Genomic DNA, 21245 nt, shown 5'->3' on the forward strand with positions numbered 1-21245 from the left:
CAATAAATTAACATTATAAAACATCGATACAATTCGCAATAATCCTAATAGACACGCTTACCATATCGTGGATAAATTATATGATTCAATAAACAATAGAGATAACGCAAAGTTCAAGAATAATTTAACAAATAATATCGCATTACCAGAAGCAACGAACTTACACTGATCACGAACAATGGTATTAAAATAACACACCGATTACATACATGACTATGTACATCGATAGATTAATACAAACCATAAAAAAACCCTGGTGTCACCCAGCAAACAAAAAGGAACAGAAAAACCAAAAAACAAAAAGCCCCAAGACACAAGCACTCCGATAGAACCAAAAATTACGAAAACAACGCTCTGCTACCAAAATGTTTTTGCTCTTAGGCCGACGTGGCACCATGCCTACGTATTGCCGAATACAACTAAATTATATTACGAGGTTTATTACTCGCACGTCTTTCACAATTCGGTCAAGGTAACAATATAATAATATTAATACTCAGTGGCGTATATAGGGGGGGGGGGTTCAACCCCCCCCTCGAAATTTATGGTTAGTACGACCCATGTGTGCATTTCTTTAATCTATGTATTAATTAAAACCAAACTGTCTAGTATGGGAAAAAAATGCTCTCTCCTAATTTTTAAACAAAGTATACGCCCAATTCTTACCTACGCTTGCCCGGTATGGGGTAATTGTGCATCCTCGCACATCAAAAAAAATGCAAATTGTCCAAAACAAAGTCCTCAGAATAATTGCAAATGTTCCGTGGTTTGTCAGAAATCCAAATCTGCTATTGATACTTTGAATAAACTATCCGTTGATTTTTTTCCAAATATATGGTGCTTAATGTCAATATTAGTAACTTTACCAGTCTCAACAGCGTCATCAGAAAGATCGTTTTCGATATTGAAAAGATTGAAGTCGTGCTTGAGAAATAGTACAAGCGAAAATCGACTAACAGGATTATCTCATGTCAATTCATCGAAGTATTTCAATAAACACTGAAGAAGTGATAAATAATTTTGCAAATCTACCTCGAAAATTAGACTTTGTCCTGTAATTAAATTTATATATTCTAATTTTCATAGTTATTAAAAATAAGTTAATTTATAACCTTCATTTAGTATATATTTTTTCATAACCCCCCCCCCCCCCCCCCCCCCCCGAAATTAATTCCTATATACGCCACTGTTAATACTATAATAATTAATAATAATAATCAGGGAAGCACAGCTTCGGTTACCTCTGTATACTCGAGTCCTGTTGGATTATATCCCCCGCGACCGTGGATATCTTTCGAAACGTGCAACGGAAACTCAAGTAGATAGATGATTGACGTTGGTGGCGAATCACAAAGTAATACTAAAATAATAAAAAAGCTAACTGATCACCGTGATCAGTAATCAAGCCGCGGTGGCTTCACTAATGAACAATAAAAAAAAATTCAATTATATATAAAAAGGGTCTTCGCTATAACAAAATAAATTAGGGCGCAACAAAAATGTTCACACGATGGAAGTCACTCTAAGACAGCCCACCGGACTCGAGAATAGTTTCGGTGGACTCGGCGAAGATACCGATAAGATATCGGACCAGTTGTTCCGGGCATTCTCGAACAGAATAATTATTGGCATTATGTAAAGAATCAAATGTAATTTTTACTCTTTGTGAGCCGATTGGTGAAATGTTGGCTACACCTTTAAAATATTTAATAAAAAATTTACCTAATTTGACGGTAAGCAGATTACCAACATTTTTGTTTTCGGTAGACGAGATTATTATGTGAAGGGGACCCGTGTAGTCGTTAGAAAAAGTTTCATGCGTATTGGGTTGCCACACACCTAAATAAGAGACGAAGTCCAAGTTATGCAATTTAGTATTTAGCTGCGAATTAATTGTACCATCCAAAGACCCTAAAGTATATTCAATATATTATTTTTACCTGAATCCGTTGGTAGTGTGCGTTCTAAAGGCGATAATATTTAAAGGTGGTGACTGACCAGTGGAATATTTATGTTATTTTGATTGTGCATACAAAAAAATGGGAGAAGTGGCCTTATTTTTTTTTTCATATCATAGATAGCGTGTCGTTAAAATCCAAAAAGGTGAGTGGGAGAACCAATGCGGCCCGGTGAAGGCGGCATGTCGGAGCGGGTGACGGACAAAGTCGTCCGTTAGAACGAAGTTCGTGACAGTCAATGAAGAAAAACAGATTTTAATTAAAACTTTATATAGAATGTATAATAAAACTGACACAAAATATAAGATGAGCGAGCGAAAACAACATACGTGTGTGCGAACCGACTAAATATTCGTGACTGGTAATTAAGCTTAGGGTAAGCGTTTTGTATATGATTTTTTACAAAGAGCTCTAGAAATACTGATTTTAACTTATAAACGTATAATATTTAAAAAAGTTAGTTGATAGAATTATTTTTAATTTTATGAAATGATTAACAATGCGATGGTTTTGATTACTTTATGGGAGGGGAGGAATCGGTGTACCATACATTTTTTAAGGCAATTCACATTTTTGTTTAATAACCCATTTTATATTTAACATTAAGGCCCTCAAGTATCTAGTTGCTAACTGGCCATAAAATTGGAAGAAAAAAAAATTAAATTAAATTAATAGATAAATAAATAACATAGGTATTAAGTCAAAAAGAGGAGCTGACGGCGAATCAGATCATTTCCTAGTGCTAGTTAAGTTAAAAATAATGCTATCTAACCAATGGAAAGGGAGAAATAAAAGAACAAATAATGTTAAGTTCGATGTAGACAAATTTCAAGATGAAAATATACTAAATCAATTCCAATTAGGAATAAAGGATGCATTGAATGCAACCAGACATGAAGAGAAACTGGAAGTTTAAACAGGGTGAGAATTAAATAAGAACTTAGTTCTGGAGGTAGCAGATATCGTAGTTAAACAACCTTCTAGACCGAAAACAAAGCACTAGTTTAATCAAAAATGTGCAGATATCATTAAGCTTCGTAATGACTCTAGACTGAAAATGATTCAACACCCAACTTAGTCAAATAAAGACATATTAGAAAAAAAAGAGGAAAGAAGTACATAAAGTTATAAGGCAAGATAAAAGGAAAATAGAAAAAGAAAAGATTGAAAAATTGGAAAATGTAGATACAACCCTAAGTAGTTTTCTAGACACTGTAAGGTTTTAAAAAATGGGTACAAACCAATAACGCAATTTATTGTAATTGAAGAAGGTGATTTACTATCAAATAGTAAAAGTAAAGCAGAGGTGTTTCGAAAATATTTTAATGAACTACTAAATAGTGAACTCACGGTAAGTCAAGCAGATTACGAAGGAGAGGAAGACATAAAGGAAAGCTCAGAGAACGAAGAACTGGAACCAAGAGTAGAAATAGAAATGGTTATTAAGTAACTCAACAATAATAAAGCTGCAGGAGAATACCGAATTTGCGGGGAACTACTAAAGCTAGAAGGCCCTAGTCTAATGAACGAGTTTTTCAATCTTATATCTAGAATATGGCACAAAGGAGAAATTCCTATCGAATGGAGATCATAAATTATCTGTCCAATATTAAAAAAAAGGTGGCCCTAAATGTGTAAATAGAAAATTATAGAGGAATATCTCTCCTAAATGTGGGATATAAGATCCTATCGACGTTTCTCCTGAACAGAATACAAGATATATCAGATCGATTGATTGGCGAATACCAGTGTGGCTTTAGAAAAGGAAAGTCAACGATAGACCATATATTCACACTACGACAAATCCTTAGTAAACATTATGGATATAATAAGAACATTAATTTAGTTTTTGTAGATTTTAAACAAGCATATGATAATATAATCCGGAACAAATTATGGAATAATTTGAAAAGATTGGGTATCCCAACGAAAATAGTAATATTAATAAAATTATGCAATAATAATACAAATTGTATTGTCCGGGTACAAGGAGAACTATCAGAATCATTTGAAGTTGTGAAAGGATTAAGACAGGATGATGCACTATCGCTTGTATTGCTTAATTTGGCATTGGAAAGTGTGATACGGAGAATCTCACAACGACAACCAATGGAAGTAAATGGAAATCACACCCTCCTGACGTACGCGTGTGACATAATAATATTGGGTGATACAAACCAGGATATTGTAAACAGCTTGTCAAACCTAATGAAAGAATGCAAGCACATGGGGTTATTGGTAAATAAGGAGAAAACCAAATATATGTACATGACTAGGGAAGTACGTAGCGTTAAAGACGAATTAGATTTGCAAGTCGACAGGATATCATTCCAACAAGTTCATGACTTTAAATATCTCGGAGTCAACATAAATAATAAAAATTGCATGCATAATGAAATAAAACTTCGTTTACAAGCCGGTAATGGATGTTATTTTGCTCTGTTACATCTGCTAAAGTCAAAATTATAGTCTAGGAAAGCCAAAGAAACATTATATACTACGTATCTCAGACCAGCTGTCTTACGTATGTTGTACCTGGGCTTCAACAGCAATAACTCTGACACCCAAGTAGGGGAGAAAAGGTCAAATGAACAGATAAAGTAGCTATATAGGAAAGGAAGTATAACGCAATTTGTAAAAGGTGCAAGATTGGAGTAGGCAGGCCACGTCTAGAGAGCCGACAACAGTATTGTCAAGACGGTACTTGTAAATAATTTAAAAAGAAAAAGAGCATGTGGTAGACCGAAGCAACGTTAGTTAGATGCAGTAAAAAGGGATATAAAGGAGCTGAGACCAGATTGCAATGAAAATATTAACAATGCGTATAATAGAGAATGGAAAAATTTAGAATTGATAGCAAAGGGCCTAAATGACTTGTAACGCTAAAAAAGATAAATAAATACACAAAAAATAATGAATAATATAATCTCGGGATAACCGATTTCCAAAAAACCTTATCATCGACTTTTAAAAAAATTAACGGTTATTATATTTTTTCAAATATCCTTAAAGAAACGGTTACCGGTTACCATATCAAAATTAAACGATAATCGGTTACTGGTTTTAAAAATATCTTTGGCTCCTACCGAAGCCGATTACCAACTTTATTAGAAACGGTTTTAAGCCCTAGTTTATACTTTGAAAGCTTAGTTTTGATTAATATTTTAACAACATGCACCACGATAATATGTAACACACTGGTTGAGAACCATAGCTCTAAGGGATAATTTAATATCCTAAAAATAACATTCTAACTATCTAGGTTAATTCAGAAATGGATGTTTAATAAAAAATTTACTTGCATTTTGGTATACAATTTTTTTTCAACTTAAATCAAATTCATGCTGTTTTTTTTTTTTTAGCTGAAATATAATGAATGTATTTATATAAAAATAAATGCATTTAATAGTCTTATATTCACAATTATTAGAGAACAGAGTACAGAGCACACATATTGTGAAGTACATATTCAAATATCAAACTTAACTAACTATGAATGGAATAATAAAGCTTATCATATAATATATTAAATTTATATTATCTTATATATTTCTACTAAAATAAAAACAAAATATTAATAAAATAATTTATCATTTATTCATATATTCTTAATAATATCATATATATGACAAAACCTTAAAAGCTATTATTTTGGACAATAAGTTCTCCAGCCTATCACAATACACAAACAATTTATAGAAAAAAATATATCTTAAATATATGTGTATATATATCATAATTGAAACATATTACATCACCATTGCTTCAAACTAGAATTTGTGCAGTTAACTTATCAAATTACAGATGACATGTTAATTTCAAATAAGTTTTACCTATAATTTAAAGAAATATTAGGAAAATAACTATACATTTAGCCATTTTTCAATATATATTAAAATATTTAACTATTTCAACTTTAAAGAAACCCACTCAATATCTAAATTTATCAACTTTTGGTAATAATGATTGTTCACAGCAACTTTAATTTTGGTAGACAAATTATAAAATTCATTAAAGAGTAAATACATTGTTTGAATTAAAATTTTAAAAATAAAGAAAATTTATAATTTTAATATAATTTATATAAATAATACTATATACACTATTAGTAAAAAAGTATTTAAAATTAATAAGGTTTAAATTAAATTAATTTTTTTTTTTTAATCATGTAAATCATGGAATACGGCAGTAATGACTAAACATCAAATGGTACGAAATGGTTAAATATGACTTAGTTGTTATTTAAATTTATCAATTTTGGGCAACAGAATAAAATAAAATAAATATTGAAAGACTAAGTCTAATTCATTATATGTCATCTTATTCATTCCTAACACAATATTAAATGTAACAAAAATATAACAATCCAGAGACCAAAAATTTCACCAAAATAGAGACTATTAAATATTAACTTGAGGCTATGAAATAATTATTAGTTATTATTGCTCTAAGTTTAAAATATATATTATATTTTTTAAAATACACAGCCAAATGGAAGCAATTTGAAAAAAAGAATCAAATTAAATTAAATTTTGCAACATTTGTGATTGGAATGTTGAAGTGGGAATGTTGTTTGGTATAAAGAAAATAAAAGTAAAAAAAAATTTAAAAAAAATTGAATCTTGAAAGTTAGCACCTTTTAAGCATTCAATTAAATTAATCTATTTAATGATAAATTAATATTAGTTATTTTAAATTTAAGTACTTGGACTAAAGCAATTATTTTTAAGCCCCAACCATAGTCATTTAATATGATTATTCAGCCTTAACAAGATCATCAGATGCAGCAACTGAAGCAATCTCAGAAAATGATTGTTCTAAACATTGTTTTAATTCTTGATAGCTTACTACTAAAATTGTCTTTTCATCACGTGAATACAAACAAATCTATAAATAATGAAATAAAATTATAATTCAGTAAAACAATTTTTAAAAATAATTTACAGTGTCTGCAGATCCAGAATCAAGTTTGTTTAAAGTCTGAACAATATGTGACATATCCAACCATGGACGTCCTTCTTCAGTCACTTGATGAAATAGATAGTCCCTGAATAATTTTAACATATATCGGTCACCAGTTTCTGACCAAGCAGGATCTAAATTGAATCTAAAAATAAATATAATAAAACATAAAAAAAAATAAAAATTCAATATTATATAGATGTAGTACTCAGGTCGCTCATTAATAGATCCAAGTTTCACCAGTAACCGAAATAGACGTCCATTTTCCATTTCTTTAGACAACTCGTTTTCTAAACTATCCGAGTGATTTTGTGCCGCATCCAATTGTGTATAAAATCTAGCTCCTATCATTGGCATTAACTCTGTAATATGCCGTCTTTGATTACTTAATAAATACCTAGGAAATAATAGAAATAGTCATCATAATATATACTAAGATTTAATTTGTCATAGGAAACAAACCTTATCAAATTACGAATATCATTACTGTAAGAACGAGCCATTAAATCAATAGAAGTAGTAAGATTATCTTGGTGTACAGCAATAAGAGATCGACAAGCTAATGCTAATAAAAGCTTACCAAAATCCGTTAAATCTTCTTGCTAAAAGAATTAAAACATATTTTTTATGATAGTTTAATCATTTAAACAAAAATTGGAATTCCACAAACTTGAAAATGACCAATAATATTTGAACTAGCCATATCATTCAACAAAATATCCATTACAGCTACACAGTTGATTCGCAGTCTTGCTCTAGTATTTAAATTTCCTGTCACTAAAACCCTATTTAAACAAAGACCTCGTAGGGCTAAGCCAGATCCGTGTATTGCTCGAAGTGCTCCACTAAGTTGAATAGCGTAATTCCACAATGTATTTTCAGATAACAGCCCATTACTAAAACAATGTAAAATATAAAATTTACAAGATACTTAATATAATATCATAAGCTTGTGAAATTTTTTATTGTTCCAATAATAAGTAAAAATAAAATATTACAACTAAAAATTATTGAAATCCATTTGCTGGAAGGAAAGTATGAGAATCACTGCTTTAATATAAATAAAAACTTTAAGGAATTGTGACAATATAAAAATTGAATAAAAACATTAAAATAATTATTTATTTTATGTTAATTATAACATTACAATTTTTAAATGTACATCATATCAATTTGAAAAAGATATTAAAACTGAAATTGTTCTAAAAAATCAAAATCAAAAAAACACAAAACAAATATCAACAAGTATTAATGAATTTTAAAGAAAATAATAAGATGTAACTGCAAAATTTAAATGTAATTAAGAATGTTATTAAGAATTCATTCAATATTTACCTATGTTGATGGCGTAAAATTGCATTTTTTGTGTGACTATAAGGTCGAGGTGCATTTGGATCAGAACTAAATGGATCATTATATCCATTAAGTATTTCGTTGGAATTAAAATGACGTGTTTGTAAAGACTCAGAATCCGGATGATAATTAAAAACAAATATCAATGCTAACATTTTTAACAATAAATACAAAATTTACTATTATGTTAATTGTATTGTTATGTTATATAATCAAATTACTTACAACTATCATTAAAAGCTTTGGTTATAAATACATCTTTTAACTGAACAATATTTGCATGGTTGATTTTTTTCCATGCTTCAATTAATGGAGTATATTTTGTAATTGTTTGATGAAAACCTATAATATAAACATAAGCAATTTTAAAAATGTCTAAAATGTATGAAAAATATTAAGTTTAAAATTATATATGGTTGAAACTACTAGCATATGCAAGAACAGCAAAAATTTTAAAATTAAAATAATAATAAATTCAATGCTCTTTTTATTTTGGCCTATTAATTTGAAGTAAAAAAAAAAAAAAAAGTATAAAATAATTTCAATATATTCAAATAAATTAATATAACTAATACTTTGTTCACTAAAGCAAATTCATAATTAAAAACAAATTAGTTTGTTTAAAAATGTTTACTATGAATTCGTTTTAAACAGCATTTTTCTCCAGTCTTGGAATTTGTTGCTCGATAAGTAGATGTACTATAAGTTAATATTTTGGAGGAGTGGCCATGTATATCTAAAGGATACACATCATGATAATCTTCCACATTTTCTGGTAAATCTAAACATTTTGAAGTTGTAAATTATTTAAAATTATTTAACATAAAATATAATAAACCTGGCCATTGGTCTGAATCAGGTGAAGCTATAGATAATGCATTTCTGTGCAACAAATCTCTTCTCATATCATCTTGAGCATATAATGAAGAAGTAGGAGATTCAACAGATGACATTGATAAATATCCAGATGGATCATCAAAAATATTACTATTGGGTTGATTAGTTCCATTAGAATCTGGAGGATAGAAATATGTTGTACCATTGACATTTTTCTAATACAAAATGATTATAGCAATAATTAATAATTTAATAATTTAAAACCAAATACTTAAATTTATAATTAATATAAATTTAAACTATCTACCTGATATGCTTGTATAGGTTGAGATTTGTCTTTAGCGTACATTGAGGAACCATCAGGAATATTTAATGAATTAACTAGATTTCTAGGTACGAAATCAACAACTGGTATAGATGCCTGAAATTTGTCAACTGCCTATCACAACATGTGCTTAGTAATTTAAAAAAAATATATATTTGTACATGCTATGTCTATATAATTCAATAATTGACCAAATGTTTTGCAAGGTAGGATACAATAATATTTAATAAATTACTGTATCTTAGAGTACATATATATATATATATATATATATATATATATATATAGTATATTATATATTGAAGCAGTGATTTATCAACTTTAGAACGCAATTAACTAATAGCAGTGAAAAAAGTTATTATTAGGTATATTTAAATACATTATTTTAAATATTAACTAATACTATTATTGACTTCTATATATATTTTAATGGTTTTAATTTTCATAAATAAAAAACTGCCCCAGATTGAGTTGAATATTTATCTAATTTGTGAACCACAATACAATTATCTTACATATAATTTTCTCTAATAAAAATAAATTAAGATACAAGGTACTTGCTAACCTTTTTCATTGATGCATTTGACTGATTTATATCCAAATTTGAATAGTTTTTTGATAATGATTGATTCGATAATGATTGGAACAATGTTGATTGAGGAGAAACATTCTGTTGTCGTTTCTATAAAAAAAAAATTACAATAAACTAAAAAGTAGAAGTATAGAAGTACTTAAAATAAATGATAAGATAAAATAGTATATTTATAAAATACATTTCAAATATACAAAAATTAAAAAAAATAATATTATAAGTAAAAATAAATAAATAAAATAGATGTATGTAATAATCATTTTATTTAAATCTAAAAATAAATCTATACATGACTGTACATATAAACTAAAAATGTCACATTTCTGTTTAGGGCATAGATTTAAACATTTTAACATTAACATATTAATGATTCTCAAAATGTTAATGAAAATAAAAATTACAAAAGTAAATGATTATCTTAAATAAATAACTTGATTTAAATTAATTACAATATGTAAAGTTCATTACCAGATATTATTTATTTAAACAATAAAATATATTATTCAAAATAAGTAGAACTATTTTTAAAAACTTTGGATAAAATTATTTTTAAAATTTAATAAAGTGAAATATAAATGTATTCCCCTTGACCTTAGAAAATTGAGGTCAAATTTTTTAGTTTCTATATAGTAATTTTACGACAAGACCAACAACCCACTAATAAATTAAGTATAATGACCTGTTTTAAGTAAATAATTTTCATATAAAATTATTTAACATACCATATAAGTAGCAAGTTTTGATTCTTCTGGAGGGCCATTTTGCAGTAGGTTATATTGAGTCACTAGAGCCATTGGATCCATTTTTTGATCTCACTTTTTTAAAATAATAAAATAAAAATTAGTAGAATTAAAAAAAATAATATATTGAAAATTTTTAATAAATGTATTAAAAAAAAAAAATTAAGATACTGCTGGAAAAATTGAGAGTAATTAAGAATATGGGAATCAAAAATATTCTTCCAAAAATGCAGTAAAATTAGAAAATACCTTTTAATTTAACACTTAATTTATTAATGTATCTCAAACCATAAGTTGTTTATGCAAACAATAGCATCAACAGAACCTAGGTCCATAGGCCATGGCTCCATGGATATGTTAAGGTAAAGGGAATAAGAGAAAAATAAAAACTACTCACCTGAGATATGTAAGAATACTTTAATTCCACAAACAATTAAAGACAGTTGTTTACATCACCCTAGTTGTGTAGAAAGATATCGTACAATTACAATTTAATATTGTAATTTGAACCTACTAGTCCAATAATAAGTAAATATAACCAATGGAAGAATGGTTACCATAAACAATGGCACAGTGAATCATTTTTACAGTGACGCTTAAGACCAACGATACTAGAATTATAAATAAATAGTTTATTACACAGACGATTCAAAACATAAACAAGCAATTTTGTGTATAGTTGCAAAAGTTATACACACACACACATACACACACACTCACACCGCGAAAAACTGATATAAGACTTTCGACTACCAAATTGTTGGTATCGTTGAGGACGTGCGTCACAACAAGCAGTAGTTACAATTGCAGTTATTGGTGCCTCTTAGCGTCTTCGTTTATCCTTCGCTGTCTAGTAGTTAAGTATTACGTTTTTCGTTTAATGTTTTCAAAAACGCACTTCTCATACACATCAGGTAAATCCGTATTATTAGTAGTGTATCATTATCAACCCGCGCCACCAGCTGCAATATATTGTAGAGGCACTACTTTGTTATTGTTTAATATGAATTCGAAAATTATCTCATGGAAGATAAAATGCGATAATATTCCTTATTTTAAAGAATTTAAAACTGTAACAATGCGTACAAGTGGGCTTCATAAGTATTCTTATATTTTCTATGGTCTATATATCGGACTACAACATACCTGTAAGCAGTGGCGCGGGATTGTAAGGGGCTGTAACCCCCCCAAATTTTCTCCGATGTCTAGGTTAAAATTTACAAATTTGAAATATGAAGAGCTAGTATTGAATAACTAGTATCATTGATTTGCATAATTTTGTTGATTGTTAAATGTGTTATATTTTTACCTTGACCCCCCCACGAAAAAAAATCCTGTATATAAAACTATATGTAGTCTTATTTTTACTTTTTAACATGTATATATGTGTCAGTGTCGCACGTTCTTAAAATTGACAATTTAATTATATATATATATATATATGTATAATAAATAGCTATTATAAATTGTATTCGTGTGTACACTGTATAACGAAACATGTAATATTTGTTTTTCGTAAGTAAAATTAGGTTCTTCTAGGATATAATGAAACAAGTCTGACTGCCGACTGGTGTTTTCGTTGGGGTGAGTGAGACACCCCCCAAGATGGACCTGTACACTCTTCTTAGTATTAATAGGTATCAGTAAATTAATTAAAATGCTGTTTTATTTACACTTCAAAATATTTAAGAAAAAGATAATATTAGTAAATCTAAATAAGAAAGAAAATAATATTCAGTAAAATTGGTTTTATAATTCGGTTGACTAGTCTTTTATTTGACTTTAATTTATGAAATCGTCATTACTATGCCAGTGTAATAATAGAGATTAAAGACAATTTGTCCAAGTGGATTATGTTATAATATACACATATTCAAACATAGCTAGAATTATATTACCCACCTGAAGAAGACTAATTGCAGTTCACACCATATTCTAGAAAAATATTTCAAAGTTAACTCCTTCTTCATATATTCTAATTAAAAATAGATTATAATATTTTAATACTAGTTGAAAACAAAAAAATTACTGCACTTCTTAACTAAAACCTATAGTAAACCATGATTAATCATTGACATACAGATTTTTCAGTATCACATAAAACACAACAGACCCCTTACTTAAAGGACTAATAAACTGCAATTTAAAAAATATAAGCAAAATTATTTTGTAAATCATAAGTTTCTACACTAATGAAGTTTAATAAGGACACCTTATAATAAACAATATATTTTAATTTATATATTATGAACAGTAAATATATATCATTAATAATGAACAAAATAAAAAATTATCAATACATTTTTATCAAATAATCAGTATTTTAGTAATACTATTCAGTATTTAATAATAACATTTTAATATATAAAATACATTTTGAAGATCTTGATCTTTGGGTAATATATATATTTATAATTAATTTTGAAAATAATTTTAAAATTCAGATTTGTAGCAGCTCAACTAAGTTTAAATAGATTTATGAGACTGCCCAGTCTTTTATCCGATCACCTAAAGCTTTCATAGATTGTAGGGTTTTTGATTTACGTTTTACTTTACTAAGTTCAAGAGCAAATTCTTCACACCGACAATCAAATACATCTTTACTGTCAATGTTATTGTGTAATTTGTCATTCAGGAAAGTTGTAAACATAGCTGTTTCTGTAAACCATTCTAAGAAATTTCGATGAGCAGTGTTAATACCAGCATTGATGAAATGTTGTTTCTGAAACATAAAACATATAAAATATTTAATATATAACACTTAAGTCATTTTTCACTTATTGGCATAACAAATATATTGTAAATAATCTGATATATTTATACATATCAAGAATACTTTTGAAATAAAATAAAATTGGTCACAAAATATAATACTACAGATATTTAAATAAGATTATCACTTCTTAGAAAACTTTTAAAAATAATTATAACAATATATACTAGATATCTAGAATGCTATGTATTTATCTATTTATTCAAAAAACTTAATCAAACTAAGACAAGATTACAAAAAAACTAAATACAATTTTCAATTAAAACTATTTTGTAATTAAAATGTACATTAATTGCTGTAAAAATGTCAATGAAAATTATTTATTTGATTTTATAAAATTATAAGAATAAACACATACTTGTCATTATGTAATCTCTAGTTAATAAATGATATTAATTATTTACATAACTACATCAACAATGAAGCTTAAATTACCTGAAAGTGACTATGTTTGTTTTCAGAATTAGGAATAATGAATCTTCTATAATGACCAACCAGTTCAACAAATAACCGCATTAAAGATTCTGTAGCTATAACTGCTTTGGTTGATTGATCATCAAACTCTACATTTAATCCAATTACATTTTTTAAACCTTTTGCAATTCTTGATGGTATAACATTGTGTTCATCTTTTATTTTGCGCAATGTTTTATTAGTATCCAAATCAAAAATAAAGACCTGATAAAAAATTAAAAAATAAATATAAAATAAAACATAACAATATGTTAAATTTGTAATGAGTATTATATATCTACTTGATCAGTTTCACTTAATTGTGAAAATATTTCAGATTGATTTTCAGTTTTCAACAAACCAATGATATAAGGTGTTGGTGCTTGAATGAAATCAGCTATGGATACCATCTGAGATGGCAGAACTAATACAAGAGTATGTTGCCAAGTAAAAGGATATAAAGAAGATGTTAGTCCTTCAATGCAACTTGATAACAAACTAAAAAATATGTAATTGAACAAAATCTTATGGACTAAAATATAAAATATTTAAGTTTTATAGAAATTAAATAATTCAAAATTTTTAAAACTACAATGAACATTTTTATAATAGTCAATAATAATAAAATAATAAAAACAGAATTCAAATGCATACATTTTGAACAGAAATATTAAGTCACATAGATGGATTTATAATAAATAAATAATTTACCTTATTGACTTGCTAAGAAGTATTAATTTTCTTTCCAGCAACATTGTAGCTAACATTTGATGAAACGTATTAGGTTTAATAATTTGTAAAAGTTTTAAAATATAATTTTGTTCTTGGTGAGAATCAAATGATATTCGAATAACTCCTTCATGTGAGGAACTAGAATACATTTAATAATTATCAATGAATTTTATAATTTCTTAACAAAACATAAAAAAATCAAATTAAATGGTCATTAATATACTTTTTTTTGTTATTAATGACTAAAGGTCAAAATAGTTTTTAATTTAAATTTTAAACTATCATATATATATATATATATATAATGTAATACAATTTTGATTATTTAATATTAATTTATACATTTTACAATTAATATTTTCAGTTTAATAAGAAATTTAATTAATAATAATATGAAAAACATTTTGGTACTACTTAATTTCTGTTAAAAAGTTATAAAATTACTATACATTTAACTTTTTTAAAAGGGTACATAGAATCAAAATCAAAAATTAAAATATATTATTATATAAAAATAAAAAATAAAATGCAAAGATAAAATGTTTTAAATACATTATGGATTTTACAAAATTAGTTAATTATATGCAATTGGTTTCAGTTTATTTATAATTAGTTGATACTAAAAATAAGTCACTTACAAATATTTTTAATTTATTACTTAAAAAGTACCTAAAGAAAAAAACAAGTAAATTGTATAATAGTTTTCAAAATGAATATTATTTTCCAATAATTTTTGATAATATGCATTTAATAGTTAACAACAAACTCATAATATAACAAAATATTGTCTTTCTTACAGTGCAGTACTGGAACTTGCAGATTCTTGTGGTATATAAATAGAAGAACTAACATCTGGAAAAGGTGTATCATATAATAACCCTATAAATTTTTTCATATCAAATTCTGATAAACCATGTCTTGCTTCAATTTCTTGTAACACCTGTAAAATTATGTTTTAAAAATAAAAATAAATTTACAAGTGTACTCAAGTTGGATAAATTTATCAAAATAAAAAATATACCTAGTGTGTTGTATATGCATATAAATATATTACCTTAAAGTAAAAACTGTTAGCTTTTATTGAAGAATATAAACAATATACCAATGGTAAACAATATGCAGCACCTTCTGGTTGCACTCTATAACAATAACCATAGTATCGTCTACCATTCTCATCAGTAACTGTCAATGAATAAGTTCGACAATCATCTGCAGTAAATGGCCAAACATGTGCATCAGGAAAACATAAATTTTCAATTTGTTCAGGAATCTCAGCCTGAAGTAATAAATTATATATTGATTATTTTTTTTTTATTTAAAATAAATTAAAAATTTTGATTAATAATAATCATTACTTGTTCAGGATATTTAAATTTTATGTAAGGCAATTTTTCTTTAGTAGAACTTAAGTCTAGTCCAATTAATAAAAGAGCTTGAAAAAGATGATTTTTATCTTGAATAATAGCTGATGAAGATGAAGGTTTTACTTTTTTAACTACTCGACGTAAATACCCCTTACGCTCCAATGTCTGTTCATGAATATTCTTTTCTAGAGAAAAAAATTAAAATTAATAAAAAATATTTAATTTCGATATTACCAAAGCAAATAGATGGAAAATTGTAATAAAATAAAATGTCTTATATTAATATAATCTTATAACATTTGATTTCTTTCTAGAATTATAAATAAATGTATATTCTTATTAATGATAACTATTTATTTAATGTAAATTTATTTGGTGTTGCTCTTGTAAGTGGACCATCGCTATGTTTCTACTCTAGCATGCGGTCTACAGTATATGATTGTAGACCGCAAGCATTTATAGTCTACATACCTACTAATAAAATATAATAATAATAAATAAATAATTATGAACTATAATTCTCTAATATTTATTATAATAAATATGTGCACACAGCCATATTATACAATCGACAACAAATATATAAATAATAAACTTATTAAATACCTACATAATTGTTTTGAATTAACAACTTAATCTAGATTATAACTCTGTTCCTACTTTATTGTGGGAAAATATCATGTATTATCAATAACCTTCCTTATAAATAATAAACATAAGTATATTTAATTTTGTTTTCTGCTCTAATATACAGTCTATGTATATGATCATAGAATGCTTACAAGAACCACATAATTTATTTTGAGTTAACTCAAAACTTATAAAATCGACTAATTAAAATGTATTAATCATTTTTAGTATTTGAGTATATTTTATTTATTTTTGGAAAAATTATAACATGAAATTAAATTTACACTATAAATATTATTACTCAACAATTAAGGGACAAATTTATAAAAAAAATTTATTAATTTTATAAAAATACTCTTAAATTCTATCAAAATAGTAACACTAAAGAATGTTGATTATATTGCATTATTATTTACAATCATTATCTATACTTAATAAATTTTAATAATTAATTTCAGTTATTTTGTATATTATTTTAAATATTGTTGGCTCTAGTAATAGACAAAATCTTACTTAAGTTATATGTAGAGAAAAATTTCTATATTAATAAATGCACTATGAAATAATTTGAATAAAGAGTAAAAAAATATCTACATTGAATAATAAAAATAATAAAATACTTTTTAAACAAGTTTCATAATTTGTTTGGCTATAAACTATAAAGCTAAATTATAATTGTTGGGGATAACATTATATGAATGTTTTTGTTAAAAATTAATGAAGCACACTAGTACTTTCTGTGATTTACAATGTGACTACTATGTTATAAAAATACCGATAAAATTAAGTGGATACATCATAATTAATATTTAAAATAAAATACTACGTATTATGATGAATTATAAATAAAATATTAATAGTCATTGATGTTATTAAAATATTTATGAAATAACTCAAATACCTACCAACTAAATTATTTATTAATCCATTAGAATTATCTTCATTATTAGAAATAGATTCAGAATCACTTTCTTCTCGAGTTTTAATAAATGTACCATATGCTTCATTCATTAACATTTGAATCTATTAAAAATGAAATAACTTCATAAATTTCAAATATAAATTAATACATTTATCGTTAAAAATTATACTTTTCTCTTATCGCTAATAGTCATATTATTATTGTTTGATCTTGAATCCAATACATCTAAAGAGTTGGTTTTCAAAAATGAATTACATTCTTCCAAATTCTTTTCAGAATTATGAACTTTAATTAGTGAAGACTATATTCAGGAAAAAAGTAAAAATTAATATTATTTAAAAGTATGATAAATGCATAAAAAACTGATGAATAATTAATCAAAAAGAAGATTACTATTTTAATTAATATTCAGAACTTACCGCATAATGTAGATTACTTTTATCAGGATCACAGACCCGTGCATCACCAATAAGTGATTTGCAATTATCAACACCATAATTATTTAGCCTTGAGTTTGGTGTTACAAATACTGGTTCATCATAAATATGTTCGGTATCATTTTCATTACAGGATTTTATTGTTAAATAATTCTGTTCATCTGTATGGTATATATTTAATGAACTATCATACACTTTCGGGTTTTCCAAACTTTTTAAAGATTTTGCCAGATTAAATAAATTAGAAATTTTAGAATTTTTATTTGAATTATAATTGTGTTCAACAGATTTTTCATCTTTTGTTCCATATGTATGAGCATTTTTTTCTACAAATTTTTCTAATTTTTTCAACAACAATTTTGGATCAGATTTAGAATTTTTATAAGACTCCATCATGCCTGGAAGGTCTGGATCAGTTTGCTTATCATGAGTAAATGTTCTTGGAGGCTTTTTAGGAGGTGGGCCAACTGGTAAAGGTGTATTCAGTGTATGTTCAATATTTTTTTTTAGAATTTTTGGTTTACTATCAATAGTGTTATTATTTTTTAGTTTTTTTTTCAAACTTTGTAAAAGAACTTTTTGATCAATTAACAACTGATTATTATCATCTTTTACAAATCGAGGCAAGTGTAATTTATAATTTAGGTTTTCAGTCTTATAACTATGAGAATCAATTTCTGAGATTTGATTATATTTGCTAGAGCTTGAATTACTATTATTAAATATTTTTACATTATTTACCGCCACAGCCTTTGAATTATGATCCACAAATTTTTTTGAAATGTTTATATCTCTCCGAAAAGCAGGGGTCCTCTTAATATTTCTTTTGTTCAGATTTTTTTCATGCCGTTGGTCTTCCAACTCGTGTACTGCCGGTTTTATTGAATTTTGAAATGATTCGAACCGTCTCTTCAATACATCTACAGTAATTTCGTTCTCAGAATTCATTATTTTAATAATACCATTTCTGAAAATGTCACATTTTACGATGAAGATCGAGTATCAGACTAATAAAAAAAAACCAATTGAGTGAGCACAAGAAAAATTACGAATATTAATTATTATTAATTACACTAGTTTTTATCGCGAATAATTACTGATTGCATGTAGTCGTGACACGACGCCTTATCAACAAACAAATTGCGAAGAATGCAATATTACATTATCCCTATGTGTATACAGCTAATAAGAATTTCAATATAACAATATAACGTAGTTCATCACCGATTGAAAGAAAACGATCATAGATTAGTATATAAGGCACCAAGATAGATTACGAGCTGCGTGCTTTGCAATTAATTCAATCTAATCCAAACTCCAAATACCGTACACGGTTTATGGTAACTGTTTTCGAAAATTCTATTCGTTTTCAATGGATAGAAAAGTGCAAGCATACAAATATACGAGTGGATCATTGCAGTTAATTCTACAATCCGCTCACGCATGCGCATAACAATAACTTATATCACAATATTATCAATATCTTATCAATTTTATTTTTTCAATTATATAGTAATTTTAATCGATTTATTTTATTTCCTAGATATTATTTTATTCATAAAGAGTAATATTATTGGTTTTTTTAGATAATTTTATTAAAATTGTAGGTTATTTTATGATAAATTAATTTATATGATTTTTTTACTATTAAGTATTTAATGTATGAAATTCACAAAAAAAAAGAAGGTCCTATGACTCCCACAGGAAATGAGATTTGGTTGAAGACAAAAAAAAAAAAATAAATTACAAGTTCTATAAAGAAAAAGAAAATATTTTTAAATTTTTAAAAATTAAATGACTTATAAAAAATGTAAAGAGATTTATTTTATTTCCTAGATAATATGTTCTTTAACAAGAGTTAAACATTTTTGTTTTAGTTAAATTTTAAATTATTTTATTTTATGTTAATTTAAATGATTTTACTGCTAATAAGAATTTAATATATGAAATTCAAAAAAAAAAAAAAAAAATGAAAAAGAGTCTTTGACTCCCGCTGGAAACGAGATTAAGATGAAGATGAAAAACAAATCCAAATCCTATCAAATAAAATAAAATATGACAAATTTTTTAAAAATTAAATGATTTATAAAAAAATTTAAATTAATTCATTTTATTTCCAATATCTTATTTTATTATTATTTGATAATTAAATGAGAGTAATTATTTTAAGTTGATTTAATTTATTTATAATTCTTAACTTGAATTATAAATAGTTAAGTATTAAGCTTTATCTTAATCGCTATATTATGTTTTAACATTTTTTAAGTAAATTACAATATTATAATATTTATACCATTAAACATTTAGAGTAAAAAATGAAAAGGGGGTTCTTTGACTTCATAGATAGATATCCGGGGGAGGGGGGCTTAGCCCCCTTAATATTGTAATAGTCCCCCAAAATTGAAACTTTGTTAAAAATGTTATTCGTTGTTTTTATAATTATCTGTTGGATTTTTTTGAAAATCGTAAAATTAGAAATAATAAAAAACTATTTACAATACCATTAATAATAGCAATTAGTTTGGCTACTTGCGAAAGAAGTTTCAGTGCAATGAAAAAAATATAAACTTGACTTAGGTTCAGCGATGTTTCAATACTATATATATATATACTAAACATCAAATTATCGAGTGACTACTATATTGAAAATGATATATCGAAAAATATAAAGAGCGATGATATTTTGAATATCTTTGCTGATACAAATAGGTATTTGTAATTAAAATAAAATATTAATTATTTTTAAATGTATGTTATTTAGTGGTTTTTTTTAATATAATTTAAATATATCTATATTTTAAGAGTAATAAGTCTTACTTGTGCATGAGAAGGGGTGAGGGGACGAAGCCCCTGCGGGTTATTTTATATTAAATTATTATAGCGCGCCCCCCAAAAAAATTCAAATAAATGTCCACCTATGCTTGACTCTCGAAGGAATCTTGATTTAAACAAAAAAGAAAAAAAAATACTAGTTCTGAAAAGAAACAAAAAAAAAAAAAATTAATAAATTTGTATGCTAAGTTGATTTAATTTATTTATAATTTTTAACTTGATTTGTAAAATGTTAGATACCTATTAAGCTTATTCTATGAATATGACCACATGCTATAATAATTGATAACGATTTTATTATTATCTTGATGATATCGACCACCTGTTCTTTATCA

The 21245-nt window shown here is 26.1% G+C and overlaps 3 protein-coding genes across 9 annotated transcripts in view; all 3 read right to left on the reverse strand.

The window, feature by feature from the left end:
- Positions 1–2013, reverse strand: part of LOC112690760 (UDP-glucuronosyltransferase 2B15-like) — an 11682-nt gene extending 9669 nt beyond the window's left edge. Inside the window, exons 1-3 of one of the 2 annotated variants that reach the window (XM_025564846.1) lie at positions 1941–2013; positions 1723–1839; positions 1242–1360 (exon numbers count right to left, since the gene is read on the reverse strand). The gene's annotated coding sequence lies outside the window, so the exon portion shown is untranslated. Of the gene's footprint in view, positions 1–1241; positions 1544–1722; positions 1840–1940 lie in introns of those variants that run through there. The other variant, XM_025564847.1, reaches the window with a different exon arrangement.
- A 4628-nt stretch (positions 2014–6641) lies between these two features.
- Positions 6642–11736, reverse strand: LOC112690698 (PAN2-PAN3 deadenylation complex subunit PAN3). 4 transcript variants are annotated; one of them, XM_025564764.1, is made up of 14 exons: positions 11488–11736; positions 11165–11378; positions 10750–10842; positions 10001–10117; positions 9418–9549; positions 9112–9325; positions 8908–9054; positions 8499–8615; positions 8256–8421; positions 7591–7816; positions 7383–7522; positions 7129–7317; positions 6903–7065; positions 6642–6845 (listed from the first exon to the last, which is right to left on the reverse strand). In XM_025564764.1, the coding sequence occupies exons 3-14, from the start codon at positions 10828–10830 to the stop codon at positions 6714–6716; spliced, it is 1824 nt and encodes a 607-aa protein (XP_025420549.1). In that variant the 5' UTR covers positions 10831–10842; positions 11165–11378; positions 11488–11736; the 3' UTR covers positions 6642–6713. The 4 variants fall into 4 exon arrangements, with proteins under 4 accessions (XP_025420549.1, XP_025420550.1, XP_025420551.1 ...); XM_025564765.1 differs by having other exon boundaries at positions 11476–11736; XM_025564766.1 differs by having other exon boundaries at positions 11466–11736.
- Positions 11737–13146: 1410 nt separating this feature from the next.
- On the reverse strand, positions 13147–20987 carry LOC112690697 (DENN domain-containing protein 2A-like). Of its 3 annotated transcripts, none has more exons than XM_025564761.1 (11): positions 20896–20987; positions 18061–19045; positions 17811–17942; positions 17625–17742; positions 16081–16274; positions 15780–16001; positions 15523–15665; positions 14705–14863; positions 14296–14491; positions 13976–14218; positions 13147–13489 (listed from the first exon to the last, which is right to left on the reverse strand). In XM_025564761.1, the coding sequence occupies exons 1-11, from the start codon at positions 20901–20903 to the stop codon at positions 13244–13246; spliced, it is 2646 nt and encodes an 881-aa protein (XP_025420546.1). In that variant the 5' UTR covers positions 20904–20987; the 3' UTR covers positions 13147–13243. The 3 variants fall into 3 exon arrangements, with proteins under 3 accessions (XP_025420546.1, XP_025420548.1, XP_025420547.1); XM_025564763.1 differs by lacking the exon at positions 20896–20987 and adding an exon at positions 19151–19518 and having other exon boundaries at positions 13244–13489; XM_025564762.1 differs by lacking the exon at positions 20896–20987 and adding an exon at positions 19151–19518 and having other exon boundaries at positions 13244–13489; positions 18061–19085.
- Between the last annotated feature and the right edge of the window lie 258 nt (positions 20988–21245).

Source organism: Sipha flava, unplaced genomic scaffold (assembly GCF_003268045.1).
Source record: "Sipha flava isolate LNK unplaced genomic scaffold, YSA_version1 51_pilon_pilon, whole genome shotgun sequence".
NCBI classification, from domain to species: Eukaryota; Metazoa; Arthropoda; class Insecta; order Hemiptera; family Aphididae; genus Sipha; species Sipha flava.

What these genes read in the sequence shown, in the direction of transcription:
- LOC112690698 (XM_025564764.1), bottom strand. Translation starts at nt 10,830, where the DNA reads ATGGATCCAATGGCTCTAGTGACTCAATATAACCTACTGCAAAATGGC. An exon ending in CAAAACTTGCTACTTATATG is followed by an intron (nt 10,118 to 10,749) that starts GTATGTTAAATA and finishes TTTTTTTTATAG; the next exon opens with AAACGACAACAGAATGTTTC. An exon ending in TGATTCAGACCAATGGCCAG is followed by an intron (nt 9,055 to 9,111) that starts GTTTATTATATT and finishes CAAAATGTTTAG; the next exon opens with ATTTACCAGAAAATGTGGAA.
- LOC112690697 (XM_025564761.1), bottom strand. An exon ending in ATTAATAAATAATTTAGTTG is followed by an intron (nt 16,275 to 17,624) that starts GTAGGTATTTGA and finishes TTTTTTCTCTAG; the next exon opens with AAAAGAATATTCATGAACAG. An exon ending in AATTTAAATATCCTGAACAA is followed by an intron (nt 16,002 to 16,080) that starts GTAATGATTATT and finishes TTATTACTTCAG; the next exon opens with GCTGAGATTCCTGAACAAAT.